The following is a 21,144-nucleotide window of genomic DNA, read 5'->3' as shown; positions in this document are numbered from 1 at the left end:
AGATGAAAAAGTATATTTCATAGATGGTCCTGGTTGATCCGGAAAAACCTTCTTATATAAGACACTCATTTATTATTTTATTTCTAGAGGTAAAAATATTTTGTCAATGGCTTGGACAGGAATTGCATCTGTATTACTACCAAAAGGTATGACCAGTCATAGAACTTTTTGTTTACCTCTAGACTTAGATAATATTGAAAGTGTATTTTTAGAATTTGAAACTGAAGAAAAAAAATTAAGGGAAGTTGATTTAATAATATGGGACGAGGCTTCTATGATTCCGAAAGAAGCTCTAGAAATCGTTGATAGAACGTTGAGAGACTTGTGTAATACAAAACTTTGCTTTGGTGATAAATTAATAGTATTAGGAGGAGATTTTCAACAAATCCTTCCAGTTATAAAAAACGGTTATAGAACTATAATAATAAAAGAAACTATTAAATCATTATTTTTATGGAACTTCTTCAAAATTTTAAGATTACAAAGTAATATCCGTTCTAGTAATAACGAATTTTCAAAATTATTGTTAAGAATTGGAGAAGGGGTTATAGAAACATTTAACATTCCTAAATCCTGGATTACAGATGATGTCTGTACTAAAATATTTGGTAATTACAGCAACTGTTTTGACTATAACGTGATACTAACTTCACATAATGAATATACTTTTTTTTTTAAACAATTAGATTTTAAGTAAATTACATGGGGAAACTAAAACGAATGTTATTTCGAAATTTGAGTATATCAGACGGATTATGTAACGGTACACGATTGCGAATTACTAAATTACTGAAGTATAACGTAGAAGGCGAAATAGTAACGGGAGAAAAAATTGGTAATAAAGTTTTCATTCCAAGAATTAAATTAAATACTGGAAATCTTTTATCATTACCTTTTATTTTATATAGAAAACAATTCCCATTAGTTGTAGCATTTGCTATGACTATAAATTAGTCTCAAGGTCAAAGTTTTGATAATGTGGGATTATACTTAAAAAAACCTTTATTTTCTCACGGTTAATTATACGTGGCTTTATCAAGATGCAAGAATAAAAATGGAATTTTTGTTCAAGTCGATAGAGAAAACAGTTAAGAGATTGAAAATATACTTTGGAAAGAAATTTTTGAATATAATAATGTATCTTATATTCGTAACATGATTTAATTATAATTTTTTTATGTATAGGTAAAATTTATTAATTAATAATACATATCATGAATTTATTTCGTGTTCATCTATTGTACCGATTACAGCATTAATCTAAAACAGACTAGAAATGGACGCAAGTCTTCGTGGTTTAATCAGGCTGTATAAGATGACTCATAAAGTGATGCGAAACTTTCATTGTTTATATTAATGATACTCTAAATTTAGGTACGTAAAGTAAGTTTATGTACGTAAAAAGAAGAATTGTGTATTAAAGGACTATATAAGTGATGATGATATAATAATTATGCCATGAAAAAATTCGTGGGGGTCGGTGGGAGGGCCGTAGGGGGTAGGTGGGGGGATGTACGATGTTTTGAGAAAAACTACTATACAATATTTCCATGTGATTTGGTAGGAATGTGGGAATAGACTTTAACACATTGACAGGGCTGGAAAAATGCAACATTACAAATTTCTAACAAAAAAAGTCAGCCCACCAAAAACTTTATGCTTACAAAGAAACCAAGGGATTCAATAAATTGAAATACAATTAATTGTATTTGAGTTTAGCTGATTATAGTATTGTGCACTAATCTGTAATTATTTAATGAAATATTAAAACATATGTTGTTATTATCCCATGAAGCCATCCGTGGTTAAACCCCCTGGCTTGCATAAAGACTTATACTATACTTCTATACTATACATATAATATTTTGTAGGGGGTTGGTGGGGGTCCATGAAAAAATGCGCGGGGGGTCGGTGGGGGGTTTTGAGAAAAACTACGATATTTCAAAATAAGCAACAAAATAACAGATTTTTACCTTATTTTGTGGGGGGGGGGGCGGTGGAGGGTTTGTGTGGAATGCCCCACTGAGTTAACTATATAATATAGGAAGATATATATATATATAATACCTTAACCATTAATAAAATAAATACAATAAATTGATTTTTACTTTTGAAGACTCTTGCAATTGAGTGTACATTTGAAAAAGTAACGTAGACTGATTGAAGTTTTATTTTTAATTATCAGGGGAAAGATGATGGAACCTACTGATGAACCAGCAAAAAAGAAACAAAAAGCTAATAAGTGCATAAATTGTGATGTGCATATTAAAAAAAACTTGTGAACCTTCGTTGTATATCGATACAGTTAAAAAGGCAACAGAGTTGTTGACTGCTACGGGACTTGTTTTCAACCTTGGAGATTTCATTTGTAATAAATGCCGTTCTCAGCTAAGGAAAACAAAAAGTGAAGAACGCAAAAGCATAACGCAAGAACAACATGTACTCAACGAAGAAATACAAGGTACATACGAATAAATGTTTGTATTGATGGGTGTATATGTTGCGTGCATACAAATACATGCATTTATTTGAATAAATAAGTGCGCATTCTTGTATTGACTACTCCATTGGATGTTCATTTTCTTCAGAGCAAAATATTTTGTTTTCTATTCGTTAAAAAAGTTAATTTCTTTTTATATTGGTCGTGTCTACTTTTTAAATGCAATTAAGGTATAAATAAAACAGGACCACTATAAAAATGTCAGGTTACCAATAAGTGAATATATATTTTTTATGTATACTAAGGTGCTGAATCAAGATCCGGGGTCGAAATTGATCCATCACGTCAAAATTTCGACCTTACGTCAAAAAACACCAAATATGATGATAAAAATCGCATTTTTTTTAATGGTTTGTCGTTAAGACGATCTATTATATATATATAAGAAACTTTAATACACTAGCGTGGTGTCAGTTCAGGTATATGGTTATTAATAAAAGAAAACATTTTTTTTACCCTACTTAATGTTTAACATTTTTTATTTGTCTACTTTCATTCTCCGTGTAATATTTATAAAACAAAAAAAAATTTTGAAACATTAACTAAAGTAAGAAAAGTTTTTATTTTATCAACAACCATAAGTCTAAACTGACACTATGCTAGTGAGATGAGATTTAATTTTACGAAGTATTTTATGTTACTTATGTGAATGGGAGAGTTGTGCATATAATGAATACTACTTTGAATGAGAAAGGCCATTAGATTAACGATTACAAAATTATCTTTTTAGCTTTTTTCTTTTTGGTAAGGGTTGTTTAGTTTTTTGATGTTAGAAATTTTTCACAATGTCCCACGTATCACTTGGACATTAATTGGGGTACTTTTACTATAAAAAATGTTAATGTCAATTTTGAAATCCTCGGATTTTATTACTTTGCATTAAGAGCCTGGAATTTGAGATTTTCATCATTATTTCTGGTGTTTTTTGAGGTTGGGTGAAAATTCTGACGTGATGGGGCAATTTGAACCCCGAATCTTAATTCAGCACCTTAAAATACATAAATAATATACATGTATATTACTTATTGGAGCAGTCGTAGCTCAGTTGGCTAAGGCGCAAGTCTGAGGTACGGCTGCTTAAATGGAGCGAGGGTTCGAATCCCGGTCGGTGCATTTTTTCAAAAATTGTTTCCGGCTGGGATTTGTTCTCAAGTCCCGTGGCTGGTTCTGGTATAGGTGTTTTCCCTCATGGAAGAGGGTTTTTTCTGCACCACAGGGCAACCCAGGGGTTAAAGGCCCTGGAGCGCTCTGGGTAAATACGGGACTGGTTAGGGAAGGCGGGGTATAAAGGGGATAGTTAGAAAAAGGGGAAAGGGGTTTGTAGGGACTAACGGGAGATAGGTACAAGAAGGGGATTGAAAATATAGGTGGGAGAAGCTAGGGAAATCGGGGTTCCATAGTTGGGGTTTAGGATCAACACCCTCCGCACAGAGGTGGTAGAGGGTGCCCGTAAAAATCAGGTAACTGGTGTACGGGTAGAAAAAATATATAAAAAAAAAAAAAAAAAAAAAAAAAATATATATGCATATATACATACATATGTACATATATGTATTCACTTATTGGTACCCTGCCTTTCTTTGTGGTCCTGTGCATTATTAGTATTAACAATATTAGTGTTCATTATCTAGTACATATTTTTGTTTATTTCTGATCTTTGTATGATAATTTCTATGAATTAACAAAAAAATAATTTTTGCAGAGAAGAAAATATCAAATGTTAAAAAACCTGTGAAACATAAAGGAATAATGGTAAATCCTACCAAGTGTAGAGCTTGCAACATTTTTATTCGTAAAATAGCTGGTAAGCCAATGGTGATAGAAAGTCGAGAAAAGGCAGCTGAAATACGCAAGAATTATAATTTGTACGTTCAGATAGGTGACAGTATCTGTTTTAGTTGTCGCAGAAAATTTAGGACAATGGACTCCAAAAAAAACGCAGAAATTTCAAAAAAAAAGTCGATATTAGCTGTACCTAAAACAGTACTAGAATACATGGTCGAAGAAGGAACTGAAGAAACTCAAAGATTTGAAGAAAAAAAGACAGTCGCACCTCAACTTAGTAGTGAAAAATCGAGTGAGGTGACTCTTACGCCATCTGATTTTTCACAATCTAGTGATGGCTCAGTGTATTTACCACCTATTAAAAAATCTATAGGTAAAGTCGAGATGTTTTTTCAAAGAACATCTGCAAATAAAAGTGTTTGTTTTATTTGTAAATCAAAAGAAAACCTTCCAGATGTGCCACTCAACGCAAAAATTCAAGTTTTTATTTCAAGAAAAATTTTCATTCCAAGGAGAAACAGATGCTGCTCTGATCACCTTATAAAATCTCGATTCTACAAAGAAGAAATTTAAAAAACTCAAGTTTACTCGAATGCTTGTTTTATAGAAGTTATGGAAATAAATGAATTCCTTGATAAATTAAGTGACAAAACCAATCATCAACTTTACAATGCTACTGGTGACTTTGGACTTTCTGAAGAACACGTCAAGTCACTAACAGGTTATACATGGGAAAATATCGAACAGTTGACAAGTTGGATGCCTACCATGAGAAACTCAGACAATCGTAATACTACTCAAGCCTTAGTAACGTTTTTATTTAAATTAAGAACTGGAAACTCCGACAACGTTATATCTGCGATTTTAAACATTGAAGAAAATCAAGTTAACAGAAGTATTAACTCTGTTTTGAATAGTTTTGAGAAAGAATTACCTTCATTATTTGGAATGAAATCGAAGAGTCGAGGGTATTTATTAGAGAATACATCTCCGATTGCAAGAAAACTATACGATTAAGATGATGATCAGTTGGCTATAATTTGTGATGGGACATACTTGCGCCATGAAAAAACTAGTAACAATGCTTATCAGCGAAAGTCATATTCTGGGCAAAAGAAGACATCGCTCTGTAAGCCTTTTACGATATGTACGGCGAATGGTTTCGTAATAGATGTGGCTGGTCCATTTAATGCAAACAAAAACGACGCTCAAATTTTAGAGCATCTGTTAAAAGACCCAAATGGGCTTAGTAGCATTTTAAAGAAAGGTGATGTATTTTTTTTAGATCGAGGTTTTCGCGATGCGAAGAATGGGCTAGAGGAACGAGGGTATAAAGTTTTCATGCTTTCTTTCAAAGGGAAAAAGAGTCAACTCACAGCCGAAGAAGCAAATCAATCTCGATTCGTAACAAAAATTCTATGGGTAGTTGAAGCTGTTCACGGGATTGTTGCACAAAAAAGTAAATTATTGCATCATCAACTACATAACACACAATTACACAGGGCAGCCTTATATTGTGAAATTGGTTGCTTTTTGCTGAATCTTTTTGGCAAGAGACTGAACTCTGATTTTGAAAAAGTAAATGACGTTATAAGAAGAATGAATAAAACTAATAAAAACCAGAACACTTTAGCTATTGAAGTTAAAGAAAAAAATTGGAAAAAAAGGGTTCCATTCAGTCAAATATCATCTGAAGATTTGTTAGAATTTCCTGGAATGACTTTGAGTGATTTAGAAATATTTTTCACAGGCTCTTACCAGTCAAAGCAAGCTGTATCTTATTTGGCTGAAATTATGCAAGAAAATGATACTCTTAAGTTAAGCTACGCAAAAAAAGATACTAACCTTTTGAAATTTAAGGTTCAGTCAAGACACATAAATGCAAAAATTTATAAAAGTTATGTTCATTACGTACCTAATACCGTAGGTATTGGAGGAATAAGACGTTACTGCTGTAACTGTGCCAATGGTAACAGAATCATAGGATGTTGCTCTCACGTAGCTACTGTTTTCTACTTTTTAACATACGCCAGATATCAATCGAAAATAATAAGACCAATAGAAGTTCTAACAAAATTGTTTGACTTGGAGGAAGTTTACCCTGTAATACAGGAAGACAGTGACGAAGAGCATTGAGAATAACAAAATGTTATATAATTTCTTGAAATGTATATAAAAACAAATTCGTATTTTTTAAAGCTGAAATGAAATAAAAAAGTATTTAGTACATATATGTGAAGTTTTTAGATATCTATATTAAAAAAACATTTCTTTTCTTATTAAAAATATGATCATTTGTACATCTTACATTGTTAAGCTAAATTAATTAAAACTATCGTTTGTTTTGGGTTTTAAAGTTAGTTCTACCACTTGAAAAACTCTGAAAAATTTGAAAAAGTACAATTTGTCGCAAAAACATAAATCCATCAAGAATCAGTTTTTTAAAAACCGATAAAATGGATTACATACTGAAATCAGGTGAAAATAACGGTTTTTAGGATTTTTAGGTTAGTTCCACCACCTACAAAAATATGAAAAAATATATTAAAGTTGTATTTTTCCAGCTCTGAAAGATAAAAATATCTACTTGCCTGCACTTTTATTGGATCATGGTCAAAATCGCGTTTCAAAGGTTAAATAATTTTTTTAGAGGTTATGTCGACCGTGGGTGACCTTGGAAAAAATTCTACGAAAGAGAATTTACATTTTCTATACACACAAGTTTTTTTTAATTCTTTGGATTGTAAAAACCCAAGATAAGAAACAAATAGTCGTTTTTTTTGTTGTAATTTTTCATTTTGTGAAGGTTAGAAAAAAAAATTTTTCCAATGTAACGCCTTTTTTTAAGTTATATTCTCTGCAAAATTTACTAAGGATATTAGAATTCCGATTAAAATTAAAGGAAGCTCTTAAGTAGCCAAAAAACGTGAAATAAATCGGTTTTTTGAATTTTAGGTTATGTCGCACCAATTAAAAAAATTTCAAAAAATACGTAAAAGTTGTGTTTTTTTTGCTCTACGAGATAAATAAATGACGTCGCCTGCACCTCTACTGGATCATAGTCAAAATTGCGATCTAAAGCTTAGAAAATTTTTTTTTTAGGTTATGTTGTACTTGGATGACCTTGAAAAAAATTCCATATAAAAGAAATAATATTTACTATGCTGCTGAATTTTTTCAGATTTTTTTTATGTTTAGACGCCGAGGGAAGGAATGAAATGTAAAAAACACGGTTTTTATGGTCCCTAGCAAGGGAAAAAATTTTTTTGGTCTCGGACCCAGTTGACCCTTTATTTTTAGCCCTAAAAAATAGTTTGACACTGTTTAAACGAAAAAATTCAATTTAGGGCATTTTGCTGTGCTTGATGGGGGGTACCCAATTTAAGTGCTGTGAATAAATGAAATGTCTTTTTAGGCAACCCAGTATTGTCAATTAGCGATGTAACTTTTTTAAAGTATTATTTGTTATGATAGTTTATTTTTAGATGATCTAGTCTTATCAATCAAAATGCCAACTAAAATTTTGTATTATTAAAAATAGGAAAGACCTTTGGTCAATCTGGTATTAGCGATCAGCTATTTTACGGTTTTTCAGAGATGTTTTATACAAAAATTTTTTCTTATGAAGCAAGCATTGACGATTAGCATTTTAAACTTCTTTCAGGTTAGTTGGTATTCATTAAATTTGTCTTCACGCAAGCAAGTATTGGCTATCAGCAACCTAAAATTTTTTAGTATGATTTATGGACTAATTGGCAAGCAATTTAACTGTCATAGATATAACTATGTAATAAAATGCACACGTGCCTGAACAAGTGACAGTGATTAGCAAAACAACTAATTTTTTCATAGATCTATCTGTGCCGTGTAAGCTCTTAGTATCTAAATTTTAATTAATAACCAGTAATTTTTAACTAGGTATAAATCAGCCTATTTTTTCTGCACTTTGCATGAAAATTGCTGGGCTTTTGTGTAAAAACATAATTTTTGAATTAAGGTGACATAACCACACAAGCACATACATGCACATTTAAACACACCTACACTTATGGTTCACATCACATGCACAGTATTTTCCAAAAAACCGTTGGGTTTTAAACTCTTACTTAACCGAGAGTATATTCTTTAATTTACTGTATGTAAGAACAGTTAAATAGCAAATTGCTTATCCTTGCTCGCCTAAGGATACATTTTATTTATTGAAAAAACTAAAAAACTGTTGGATTTCTTATCGCCAATGATTACTCGCCTAATAGTATATTTTATTCAGCGATAAAACTAAAGACCTATTGCTGATGCTTATTTTGAAAGCACATTTTATTTACTAATAAAACTAAAAGGCTGTTGAGCTTTTAACTGCTGATGCTTAGTTGCCTAAGGGTGTATTTTATTTATTAATATCACTAAAAATTTACTGGGTTTCTAATCGCTGTATCTTACTCGACTTAGAGCGTATTTCAAGTACAATCGGTTTATAAACGCTATTGCTTACTCACTTTAGAGCGTATTTTATTCATTTATAATGAGTAAAAACTATTGGGTTTCTTACCGCCAATGGTCGCTCGCCCAAGAGTGTATTTATTTATCAATAGAACCAATGAATTGTTGAGTTTTTATCGATGATGCTCACTTGCCTAAGAGTCTATTTCATTTACTTATAATATCAAGAAAATGTTGGGTTTCCAATCGCCGATGCTTAGTTGCCTCAGAGTGTATTTTATTCACACTAAAAAGCTTTTGGGTTTATTATTTTCAATGCTTTTTTGCTTAAGATCGTATTTTATTTATTAATATCACCAAAAAACTGTTGTTATTATTATTGTCAATTCTCACTTCCTTAAAAGCACATTTTATGAATTATTAATACTAAAAATTTGTCGGGTTTTCAATTGCCATTGCTTACACACCTAAGAGCGTATTTTATGGTTCAATAATACTAAAAAACTATTGTGTTTGTTATCGCCGACGCTTACCCCCTATGGTTGTTTTTTGTTTATCGATAATTCTTAAAAAATTAGAAGAGAAGATTAATACCTTGTATTATTATAATTTATAATATATGGACTGTGCTTTTTTGATACGGGCCGTCGATAAATAGATAACGTTAAGTCTTATATTGTGAAAGCTTCTTTGTTAAATCATATAAGCACAATCCATTCAAATAAGGTCACTTTTTACTTTTTTTACCCTGATCCTTTTAAAACGGTTATACTATTTGGTAAATATGTAGCTAAATAAAACGTTCTGTTTTGACCTGATTTTTAAAAGTTAAACGGATGCAATGCTTGTTTAAACCATAGATACCTTTATTTCTTGAAAGAATAAAATTATAATTTCAGGTATTTATGGACATATTTTTTCCTCACCACGCAGAACCGTCAATGATTCAAGTTTTAACATTCTGTTACCGTATAACATCGAAATTATTTTTATATCACTGTATTATGACATTAACAATATCTAGAAGATTTATCTACATACAGTTATTTTTATAGTGTTGGAGGGCTATAAAGTATGTAATCTAAGTTCCAATACGTTTAATGTAAAACAAAGTTTATTTTCTAATTCGAAAATTTTATTTATTCGTAAGAGTTTACGACTTTCATTAATAATATCAACATCTTCTGTTAAAAAATTTCTAGAATCTTAATATATAAGGACGGACAAAAAATTATTTTGACTAAAAGAAAGCATTATGGCACTACCGTTTTTAAGAATAGTATTAAATTAGGAAATTATTTTATTGAAACCCACAGCGATAGCGTTTTTTTAAGGTTTCGCAAGTTACATAACAATACGTTTTCTAACTTCTAAGTAATGTTGCCCGTCATTCTTAATTTCATGAAGTTAAAAAAAAGGTTAGAATTATGTAAATGTAAATATTTATTTTATATTTATTACAAATGTAAAAAACAAATTTATTATCCGATACTGAAACTCAAATTTACTTATTATTTTAAACGATATCCAATAAACATTTTGTTCTATTTATCAATTTTAAATGTTAAAGTTGAGTTTATTATGTAACTTTTCATGAAAATATAAAAATTGTGTAATTTAATACAAATACTATAATTTAAATAGAATGTAATTCAATATACATTTAATTATTATTTAGTTGTTAATCATTACATTCAATCTATATTTAATAGTGGGTTCGTTGGTACGCGAATCATGAAGGGAGCGACGCTTTACTAGTATATATATTTGCTCTACTTGTTCATAACTATATCATACAGTAATCCTAAAGGGTCATTTCCACATTTTTTCACCCCCCTCAGCCCTTTCGTAGACTCCCTTAGCCATCCCCTAAATAAGGTAAGATTCCATAAGTTTTTACGTCATTTTGTCACTGACTTTCGGTGGACAGTCAGAAATAACACTGACCTGGCTAATTTTCAGAAAGATGGTCATTCCGCAACAGTAACTATAAGCGTTGCGTCGTATGAATGGTATTTATTATCTCATCTCTCTTATTAGTTTTGTAAGTTTGCAGATAAATAACTCGAGCAGCTTCTTACAGCTAAAAACTTCAAAAGCCATTATTGCTATGTAAGTGTGGGTTTTCTTATTTATGGCCATATATCCACGCTTTGGACGTATATAAGTACAAGTATTCAAACTGTTTAGGTCTTCCTGCTTTATCGGTAAAAGCAAAATTTTTGTATAGAACGATGTAGCCATTATCTAGGAGTGGGATGCTTATGTAGTATATACAATGATCATTCTGTATCAAAATTGTTAATTTAAATATGTCTATTATTTCGAGCGAACTTTTTTGAGATCCTATACCAAAAAAATTCAACTAAGGTCTGGACAGATTTGCTTGTATTTTTGAGTTATTAAAAATCGCAGGCTATATCATCCTTGGATATACTTGTCCCCTTGCCGTAAAGAGGACTGAATTTATAATGGAGTCACAGTCTGCCATATACTGCTTGACGCTTTTATCCAGTGTATTTATCGCTGCAATTGTTGAGCTATCTATTTTTTGTAAGTCATTTATGTTTTTCATCCACTTTATGCCTATTTGCATTTTTTCTACCCTGTCATCTATATCGCTTACTCTGTTAGACATTCTGTCTGTAAACCAACAAGTTTTGTTTAATTGTGTGTATTGTATTTATTTGGGCCAAACGCATTTGTTAATGCTTCAGTATCGTCACTGTCTAATGTTCCGAATAGAAATTGTAGGACTACCCCTGAGGGCATTATTATCTTTTTACGTTGGGTTTTTCCCCCTGTAGCAGGTTTGTCAATCCCTTATTGGACATCAAAGCTCCCGTTATTCTATGGTTTATTGTTTGTAGTCTGAACCTCTGCGCCACTTTAGACACTAGTTGTTCGCTTTTTTCCACAATTGTCTGAGTTATCGATCACTGCAGCTGCTCTGGTACCTCTAATCGTGACCTGCAATACATAAAATTGAAAGCTGTTCATTGCGAGCCCTGGTTCCTGCCTACGGGCACGCGTTCTAGACCCTGCAATAAGTAAGTACATGTTTTCACGCTATTTTTACTCTACCGATAGTTATCTATTTAAAGTTTGGCACTTGTATAGTAGTTTGATACTAGATGGTGCTCTTGCTCTTCATTCAAAAACGTGTCCGTGTGCCATTTTTTTGAAATGATCGAAATGATCCTTTACACACATGTGCATAATTTTTACTCTTTAGTATTCATCACTTTAGTTTTTCCTACGCTTCTTTCTTCGTTGTTCATGCGTGTCAGATCAATGTGTTCTTTCTCGTGCAGCGCATCTATGGCCTCTATGTTAGGTACCTGTCACTATCTGAAACGTTAGATTGTCTAAGTACTTAAATGGGTGGCTCTTAATCTTGTTCAGTTTTTGTAGTAGAGGCGAATCTTAATTTTTCCTTGGTGCTCATGATGAAATATCGGTTGGTAACCGCGTCTCATATACTTTTTACTTCCTCATCGATGGTGGGTGTGCGACGGTTTTATCCCCTTTTCTTTTGATTTCGCTATCTGTTTTGTAAAGCGCTCCATTCAAATTGTTAGTCTGCTCTTTGTCCTGTACTTCAACGTAGTCAAAGCTGTCTTCGTTCTCTGTCGCTGATTCTATATTTTCTTTCGTTGGTTTTTTAATGTGTTCATCTGAGCTCGTCTCTTCCTCACTTAGTTTCTGCTCCACTCCTAGCTGCTTCTTGACTTTTTTGCCCCGCTTCCTCCGGTCTATCCTTTTACCTTCGCTTTCCTGGTCTTTCTCGCTGATGCTTTGGTTATTTTCCACCGGTTCTGTTACATGTAAGTAGTAAAACTTACTATCGTTAGTTGCAATGTAATATGCATAAATATAACTCTCATTTGTCAGTGCCAGGTAAACACAAATATTTTTCTTGAATTTTTGGGAAAACAGATATATGCAGTCATCCTTACACATGCTGTTCGTTATTCTAATACCTCTTCCACCTCCTTCAGCTCTGCATTTTTGTAATGAATTTGAATTGCGCAGCATTGCTCGCAGCTCGTAAGTCGATAGGTCAAGACCAAATAAAAATATAAGACTGGGGAACAAATAGCTTACAGGTGGTCCGGAAAGTCTTTTTGATATTTTTTCCAGAATACTACTGGGTTGTGCGCATTCACAAGTTTTCCTTTACGTTTTGTCTCTTAGACATTCTAAATACCTATCTGGTAGCGTAGCGATCTCAAATGGTGCATTAGGTTAATTTCTTGATTGCTTTTCATTTTCATCTGACTTGGTCCCCTGGTTCTAGCTGTATATAATGTCATTTGCCTCCCTTCTTATCTGTGATGCCACGTTTTCTACAGGTACAGTTTTAATAGGCTCCCATACATTAATCCTCATTCTTGGCCTACCTTCTACGTGGTGTTTTTTAATATCAATCTTTACTCAGGTCTGAGTTTCATCGGATTTGAATTCCAATAGATCATGTATAACCGGCCTCCTTTGTATTTACATGTCCATTATAGGGTTAGTATTTTGTTCCATATTTCCTTTTTCTTCCCTACCGATTTTTTTTTTTTCGGTAATTCCTTCTGAAGGTGTCTCTGTATGTGATTTTCGTGATGTATCGTATCTTTCTGTAATTGTTTCATTTGATAGTTCAATTATATGTGGTGTGACTGAAAAATACGGTCGCTGTCTGCATAGTACATCAAGTTGTCGTTTGCGTGCTCACCGGAATTTGACCTATGAGACTACGTAATCATGCATACTGTTTTGGTTATCTTTTGGTCATTTTTCTTTCCTTTTCTAGTCATTACTAGATTCTTCCAGGCTTGTACACTTGATTCTCACCTTTTTGGTTTTCCTTGTATTCTTTCTTTTTTTGTTGCTTGAACTTCGAAAACTCTAGCCAGGGGTCCATCACTCTTGTGTTTCTCTGTATTTTCCTGTTGGTTAGCTAGTTTATGCAGCTCTTGTCTAGGACGCTCTGGGTTTGTTTTCCCTTCGTGTATCATCGGGTTCCCTGAAAGCGCATTGATTGGCATGTTTGTTAAGCCTGGGCGATGTATCATTTAAATTCAGAACCTTCAAGTTCTGCTTCAAGTATACTAAATCAGGTGTCTGGTTTCCTTGATGAGTGGAAGTGTTTCACAGGTTCGTCATCCGTGATCACTGTAAACTTGTGTCCATACACATAAAGTCTAAATTGGTCCTTAGCGAATACAATTGCAAGCAGGCCCTTATCATACCTAGAATAAGGAAACTCAATTTAACAGCGTGATGCGTACTCGCACGGTCTGTCCTTTTCTATCTCACCGCTTGCTCCTAGTGGTCGCCCCGTTTTAATGAAGTGCCCGTTTTTTAAAGTCTTGATAGAGGTTAGGCAATTTGTACATAATTTTTGATAAACCACCTGTAGTAGCCTACGATACCTAGAAACTGTTTCACTTTCTTAACGCTTGTCGGCTAAGGATAATCTCTGGCTAATTCAAAATTCTTTGGGTTAGTTATTACCTGTCAATTGCCTACGATGTGGCTTACACCGGCTCTATCTACGAGTTGCATCACACTGTCTACTTTTTTCTCTAGCTTTTTTTAGTCTTTTATAAAATTTTCCGTTTTTTCTTTATCATTACTTATTCCTTCATAAAATAACCTTATCACTACTTTTTCCAAACTTTTGATAATATCCCCTTCAACGTCTTTCAAGTATTTCTGGTAAATTTTTTCGTATTCTAGTAGCTTCACTTCTAAAACAGGCACGTATTTCATCTCGTCACTCAATTTAATACATTCTGCAATTATTTTTCCCTTAATATTTCTGGCTATAAAGTTTCTAAACAATATTTCTTCCTCCATGTCTTGGAGGGGTATTCAGCTATTTTCTGCTGTATTTCTGCTTCTCCTCATTTAAGCGTCAACCATTCATTTTCATTTTGTAGGCATTTTAAAACACTCCGGCTTTAACAATGGTACCTATACGTCATCTAATCTACTGATAATGTCAGCGGAGCTTATCTGGCACTGATATGGCAAGTATCCTACCCTATGATTTCTCCTACATCAATTGGAAAGTTATGGGGGACGGCATGTAGTATGCACTTAATCTGTGCAGTTGATTTTGTACCGTGCACAACGTTTTGCGTGCTCCCTGGATCAAGTTGAGAGAAGCTACCCGATACCTACTATTCATAAGCATGTCAGTGCTAAGAAAATTTCCTTTAGAATCCCAATCCCTGCACCTGTATCCGCATAAAAAGTTGCCTTTATATTCTTTAACTGAGGGGCCCGTAACTGGATCGATGGTGGTCTATGCTATGCTATATCTTGGTCGCATTCTGAAAGCTTGCGTTCGTCATTATCTTCATGTGTGTCCGATGTCTTTGTCTGATTACCCTTTTTACGGGCTTTCCTACCTTTTCTGGTGCGTTTGCCGTTCCACTGAGTAGGACTATCCTCGTACTCTGCTGTAGTATCTGCTGTAGTTCTATTTTTTCCTGCAATGAGTAAATACTCAGGCTGTTGTGGTTGGTTTCTACTTTCACTATTTTGGCTCCATCGTCTGCGGCTCCTCTATCGCACATTCTTCCTCGCCAGACACGCTTCTCTCTGTATCTCTCTTTGTCTTTAGTTCATTTTTGATATGGGCCCCTATCCTGTAGCGGCCCATGCGTAATATAATTCCTGTTGTAGCCGTCTCTGGTATCTTGATTTTTGTAGCCGTTTCCATAACGGTCAAATGTGCCTTTGCTGTTATTACTGTACAAGTCACCATTGCTACGGTTGCCATAATAATGATTACCTCTGGGGTTGTAAATATTATACCTGTCGTTATAATTATTTTTCCTCTTATGTGGCTTTACTGAGTCATTGTTACAACCCCTGCATTAAGTATTGTAATTACTCTTATTAAAATTATCATTCCTGTCCCTATAATTATCGGTGTTTCTGTCAGTCGAGTTATTATTCACAGATTGATTACGCTCTTCGTTTTGCTGTCTCTCCTTTTCTTCTTTATCTTGCTTGCGTGAGCGGCAGTCTCTCACGTAGTCTCCTAGTCTCTGATAATAATTGCGATATCTTTTCAGTTCTTTTCCGTAGTCTCTCCAAGCTTCTCTGTCGTTTATCAACGCAAGTAGTTTTCGACCTTTCTCAACTAGATGCTCGGTTCAGCCATCGCAGTATATACAGCGTTTTTCGTTTGCTGCTGATGCTGTTGCTACTGCTCCTTGTGCCCCACTACTGCTCTCTGTCGTGTTTTTTTCTTTCCTTGTCAGTTTTACTAGTGGTTCCCACTCGGTTGTTGCATTATTGTACGTAGGCCGGGCACTTGTACTTACTGGTATTCTATGGCGTAAACTGAGGTCGCTTTCAATTTTTTATTCTTCTATTATTGCTTTACAAAGGGTCCCTAAATTCAAACCTGTAATTTTAAGCCTAAATATTGGGTGCACATCATAAGTGAATTGTTTCACTTTTACACTTTCATTTAGCACTTGATTTAGAATAGGCAATAAGATTGGGTTTGAACCATGCAGCATCTTCAGTCTATTACACGAATGTTGCACCCTCCTGCCGTATTTTGTATTGGCTTATTATTTTGTTGTTTGAGTATTTTAAATTTTTTCATTATAGTATTTAAGTTATTTATGCTTCCGTACCTATTCGAAAGTTCACAAAAAAATTCTTAAACCGTTCTTAACTGGGCTAATTTTGGCATGAAACGCTTGGCTGCTCTTTTTTCTAACCTGCTTGCGATGATGCCGAGAAAAATTTATTTGTTTTCTGGGTCTACTATTTGCACAATTGTTTTCACTACTTCTTTCAATGGTGACAAAATGATTGGGTCACCGTAAAAAAATGAGATATTATTTGTCATGTGGCTGAGTGATGTTAGAGTGTTATATTGTGATCTTTGCGTATCGCGCTACGTATAAGCACTCTATCCATGTAACTGTGAGTTTAAAAATATATTTTCCCTCTGCCCTTGCTCGTGTGGTTGCGGTTCAGTCCAAGTGGGTTTGTCTTTATAAGTGGGACGAACCGCTGCTGTAAATACCACCTTTTTAATCCACTTTAGCTCCTCACTTATCTCTTTAATACCGTTGTCTAGGTAGCGTCTTCCATTATTTTCCGCCATTCCCTAATTTCTCTTGGTTTTTTCTGTGGTTGTTGATGATTTATCTTGTAGATTATCTGTTTTTTTTTTTTTTTTCTTTATTATTTTCGTATTTTACCTTCATTGTGGCAAACAGCTTCATCACTATAGCTCTAGTTTCGTTGTCCAGAGCATCAAGTTCCTGAAATCCTTTCGGGTCTATTTCTAATTCTAGAATTTGCTGTCTTTTATCTTTTCCTAGTTCTCCTCTATTAAACATGTTACATATCTTAGCCCTGTCGTCATTTATTTTGTCTCTGCCATTCACAACCTTACAGTTGAAACTCCCGAAAAGAGGTACGTTTGCTGTGCCTGTATTTTAGATTTTTTTAACTGTATATGTTTTACTTACACGATATATTCGGGTCCTATTTAAAAAATTCAGCTTGCCCTGAGTCAGTTGAGTATAGTGTGGACCCGTGGGTTTACTGTATCTGAAGAGACAACGCTTCTGGTTCCTCTTATTAGAGTTCACTACGCTAGATGTTATGTTAAGAGTCCTGATGTTTAGTCTTTTTCACTTAGCAATGGCAGCTAATAGAGGACAGAGTGTACAGAGTTTACCTGTTTTTAGTGCCCACCTCGATTTATGATATTCCATTAATTAAAACGCTGTTGAGAGTTGTTGAAACTTTGCAGGTGTATTGTCTCAAATAACATATTAGTTTTTCAAAACGTTCTCTTCGCCACATCAAGCGTAATAGGTATTTTTCTACAACTTTTTTGACTACTCACATTTGAGCGCATGATATATAAGATTATAAAAGATTATAAAAGGCGACGAGAAAGGAAAACTTCATGAATTTTTTCTCGAAATATGTAGACACGATTGTGTTTAAATTTGGTGACAACATCCATACAAATTTTTTTACAACATATATATTTTTTTAAACATTTCATCGTTAAGTGAATTGCGTCTTAACCCTCTTCAGCCTGTTTTTCTCGCGCAATTTTCTTTCAGATCCCCGGCCTCTGAATTTTAAACTGTCATAATCTCGCGGCACTATACTACGTGTGCATCTCGATCAAATTTTATTTTTCCCAAACGAAAAAAAAAAAAAAAAAAAAATTACCCCATACCTAGCACCAAATCTGTTACGTCAGAAAGAGATTAACAAGGAGGTGCATCGCAAGAACGATCAGCGATTATCACGTTTAAAAACCTTATTCAAGATATCGCTTTCATAAGGCAAAGTCGCGCGTGTGTCCCCTTTCGAGGTTCGTTGTGTACTTTCTCGGAAGCCTCTTTCTTTACGCACTCTTCTCTTCTCTTGGCCCTAAGGCTCCTTGTTTCGAGATGCAAGGAGAGGGCACTCAGAGTCTTACTTATACTTCCGTACGTTACACCACGCTATATACAAACAATTTTTGCTACAAGAAATAAAATTGTCAATTGATATTTTATATAGCAATGTTGATCCTAAACCTCGTCAGCCATAAATGAAAAAAATTTGTTTTTTGTAAGTATAATTTTGAAACTTGCGATCTGGTCTTTACTTAACTTTTCATACATTGAATCAAATATTTAAATCAAAAAAAGTTTTTTTTAGCGATTTTGTTACTTTTTTTTATATAAATTTCTGTTGATGTAAATGAACTAAAATTCTCACATTATTTGTCTTTTAATTCTAGACGTTTCAAAATAGTTGAAACAATTAAGGTTGTATATGAAGAATATAGCTTATTATTTTTGGTAATTAAAATAAAAATCTTGTGATCAATAAGTATTTTCAAATTTTCTCATAAATTAATATTCAAGTATCTTATAAATTTAAACTATTTCTACTTCATCTTTTCTTTGATCTACTTTACAAAGATTTTCGTAGTCTTTTATATTCAAAAGGCATATTGAGTAAGTTAAGTTTTTAACGAGGCTAGTACATTTATGTTGCTATATTATACAATGATTTCAGAGGATCATTCCACACAACCTTCTATTCTCCCTTCGAACGCTCATTTAAAAAAGGTAAATTTTTTCTAGTTTTTATGTTATTTTTATTGTGTTAAATTTTTGTTTGCCCTTTCTAAGTCCTCTCACAATTTTCAAGAAACTTTAAGTCCTTTTACACCCTCTTAGTATTTTCGTACGTCTCATGTTTGCTACCTTTTTTTTATCTCTCTCAGAACTGCATTTGCAAATCTTGGCATAAAATGAAATTTTTTTTATTTTTATTGTTAATTCTATGGAGTTAAATTTTTGTTCTCGCTTTTCAAAGCTCTTCTATCCGACTTTTTAGCCGCACCATATCGTTTCTCATTTCAATGTCATATTTGTTTAATCCATATAATTTGTTAGCATGTTTCTACACCACCTTTAAAATAGTGTTATATTATGTTATATAGCACACTTTTTTTTTCTTAAACTATCAATGAGTTTATTTATTGCATTACTAAATACATGTAAGAGTATACGCTATCATCGTTTTAGAATTCTTATTAAAAACACTAGTTAAAACTGTTTTCCATTTTCCTTTCGTTCTTTACATGGCATAAATTATGATAATTATAAAACATCAATCAAATGTGCAAATTTTGGTCCAAATTTTTACGATGTATTTTGTGGTGATACGTACCACTGGTTGAAACATTGGAACGTAAAGTGAAACGTAACTTGATCCAAAAAGACAACCAAAAATCAGTAAGGTACTGAAAATAATCACTTTTTTTGAATATCGTTCCTTCAAACCAATGTCACATCTATCTTCTCCCAGCATATCGATATCAAAATGAACCTAGGGTCAGATAAAATACATTAAAATACATACTCAATTATGATATATTGCACAGGGCAATTTTTAAATATCAAATGAAATTACTGCAATTATATACTGTTTTTCTTATAATAAAGCTTAAAAAGATGCTGAATATTCAAAATTTTAGGATTTAAGTGAATTTTAGTCAAATTTGTTCATTTAGCTATATACTTTTAAATTCTCATAGCTGATCGCTATAATTTTTCATTTGTACCTTTATTTCAGTAACATGTTCTGTGAACACTGTTATACTACATGTAAACAAAGACTTCCTCCAACGTTAACAGGAATGTTCATCTCATCAAAGTTCCTTATTTAATTATTATATTACTTTAAATTAAGTTTACATATACGAGTATATTTACTACCCTTAATACAAAGACACACATCTTGTTGCGCGCTGTCCTTTTGAATGAATTTGTATCAGTCTGCCTACAGCGCGTACAGCTGAAGCAACTCACTATACACATTTGCCGTAATATATAAGAAGGCTAGACGCTCGACATCTTTTATATTAAGCCGCACTCTGAAGTTTGTAAAATAGTCTGTAAATAAATAGTTTGTTACTTCCATTTTTAAATTAAAGTTCGTGTCCTTTTGTTACTGCTGCTTCATGTATTCTAGGGTTCATAAAGATCAAGTATTACTGACCATATCTAAGTAACTGTCTCAAGCTGTTAAAGCTCAATTACGCCACCCCCGCTATACGGTTCACTACAGTTAGTATCAAAAATGTACACCAACAGAGAACTGCGACTTGATAATTGAAATATTAAAATTTTACTTAATTTCTTTTATGTTGGGCACCATAGAGATCTGAAAAAGTATGTAACACGAGAGTCAAGTGCTAATTGTAAAGTAGGCGTGACCTTACAAAATCTGCTGTTTAAAATAATTTGTGATACTTCAGGAGGTTTGTGTTTAATGCAATTGCAACTAAATTATCAAATTACTTTGATGCATATCGAAAATTATGACATCTATCATAAAGTGATTAAATACCACTTGGAGAAAGTGGCATCAACAGCAAATGCCAACAGCTCCTAAGAACTTAACAGTATAAACAATTAAGATAATTTAAAAGTATGCTCACAATAGTAAGACACAGATACACTCCAAAACTTTTTAATTGCATAATTGTACCTTTTATTATTGATTAAAAGATATAGGTTGTTAAAAAATTGCGTTAAATTATAATATTTTTACGATTGTTGGTGAAGTCACCAAGCTTTATCAGATTAAAAGGACTTCATTTGTTATTCAACGTGTATCAACCGTACATCACTTTAATTACTTAATTAATCTAAAACACCTGTACATGAAAGACATTTATTCTTACCTACTTTTAATCTAATTATGTTATTTTATCTCTTAGATTTTTTAACAAATCCCAAACTTAGTCAGGGGAACTCAGACTGAAAAAACGACACCTAATGATATAGAACAACTTTTTTTGCGAAGGACAAAACTCCATTAAAATAAGTCATGAGGCTCAAGGACTATGCCTCATATTC

The 21,144-nt window shown here is 33.1% G+C and overlaps 2 protein-coding genes across 2 annotated transcripts in view; one reads left to right on the top strand and one right to left on the bottom strand.

Moving 5' to 3' along the window:
• The window catches only part of ND-ASHI (NADH:ubiquinone oxidoreductase subunit ASHI), a 144,247-nt gene that overhangs the window by 16,543 nt on the left and 106,560 nt on the right, over positions 1–21,144 (bottom strand). The window contains exon 3 of the mRNA XM_014356495.2: positions 19,451–19,609. Within this exon, the coding sequence (XP_014211981.2) occupies positions 19,451–19,609 (159 nt within the window). The remainder of the gene's footprint in view (positions 1–19,450; positions 19,610–21,144) is intronic.
• On the top strand, positions 4,421–6,421 carry LOC149374095 (uncharacterized). Its single transcript, XM_089594329.1, has 3 exons — positions 4,421–4,658; positions 4,893–5,180; positions 5,457–6,421. Exons 1-3 carry the CDS (start codon positions 4,421–4,423, stop codon positions 6,419–6,421), a joined length of 1,491 nt encoding a protein of 496 aa, XP_089450455.1.

The sequence above is a fragment of the Copidosoma floridanum genome, unplaced genomic scaffold (assembly GCF_036245765.1).
Source record: "Copidosoma floridanum isolate Cflo_tuat_1 unplaced genomic scaffold, Cflo_Japanese_pri ptg000021l, whole genome shotgun sequence".
Taxonomy (NCBI): Eukaryota; Metazoa; Arthropoda; class Insecta; order Hymenoptera; family Encyrtidae; genus Copidosoma; species Copidosoma floridanum.
This window is presented reverse-complemented; position numbering and strand designations above follow the sequence as displayed.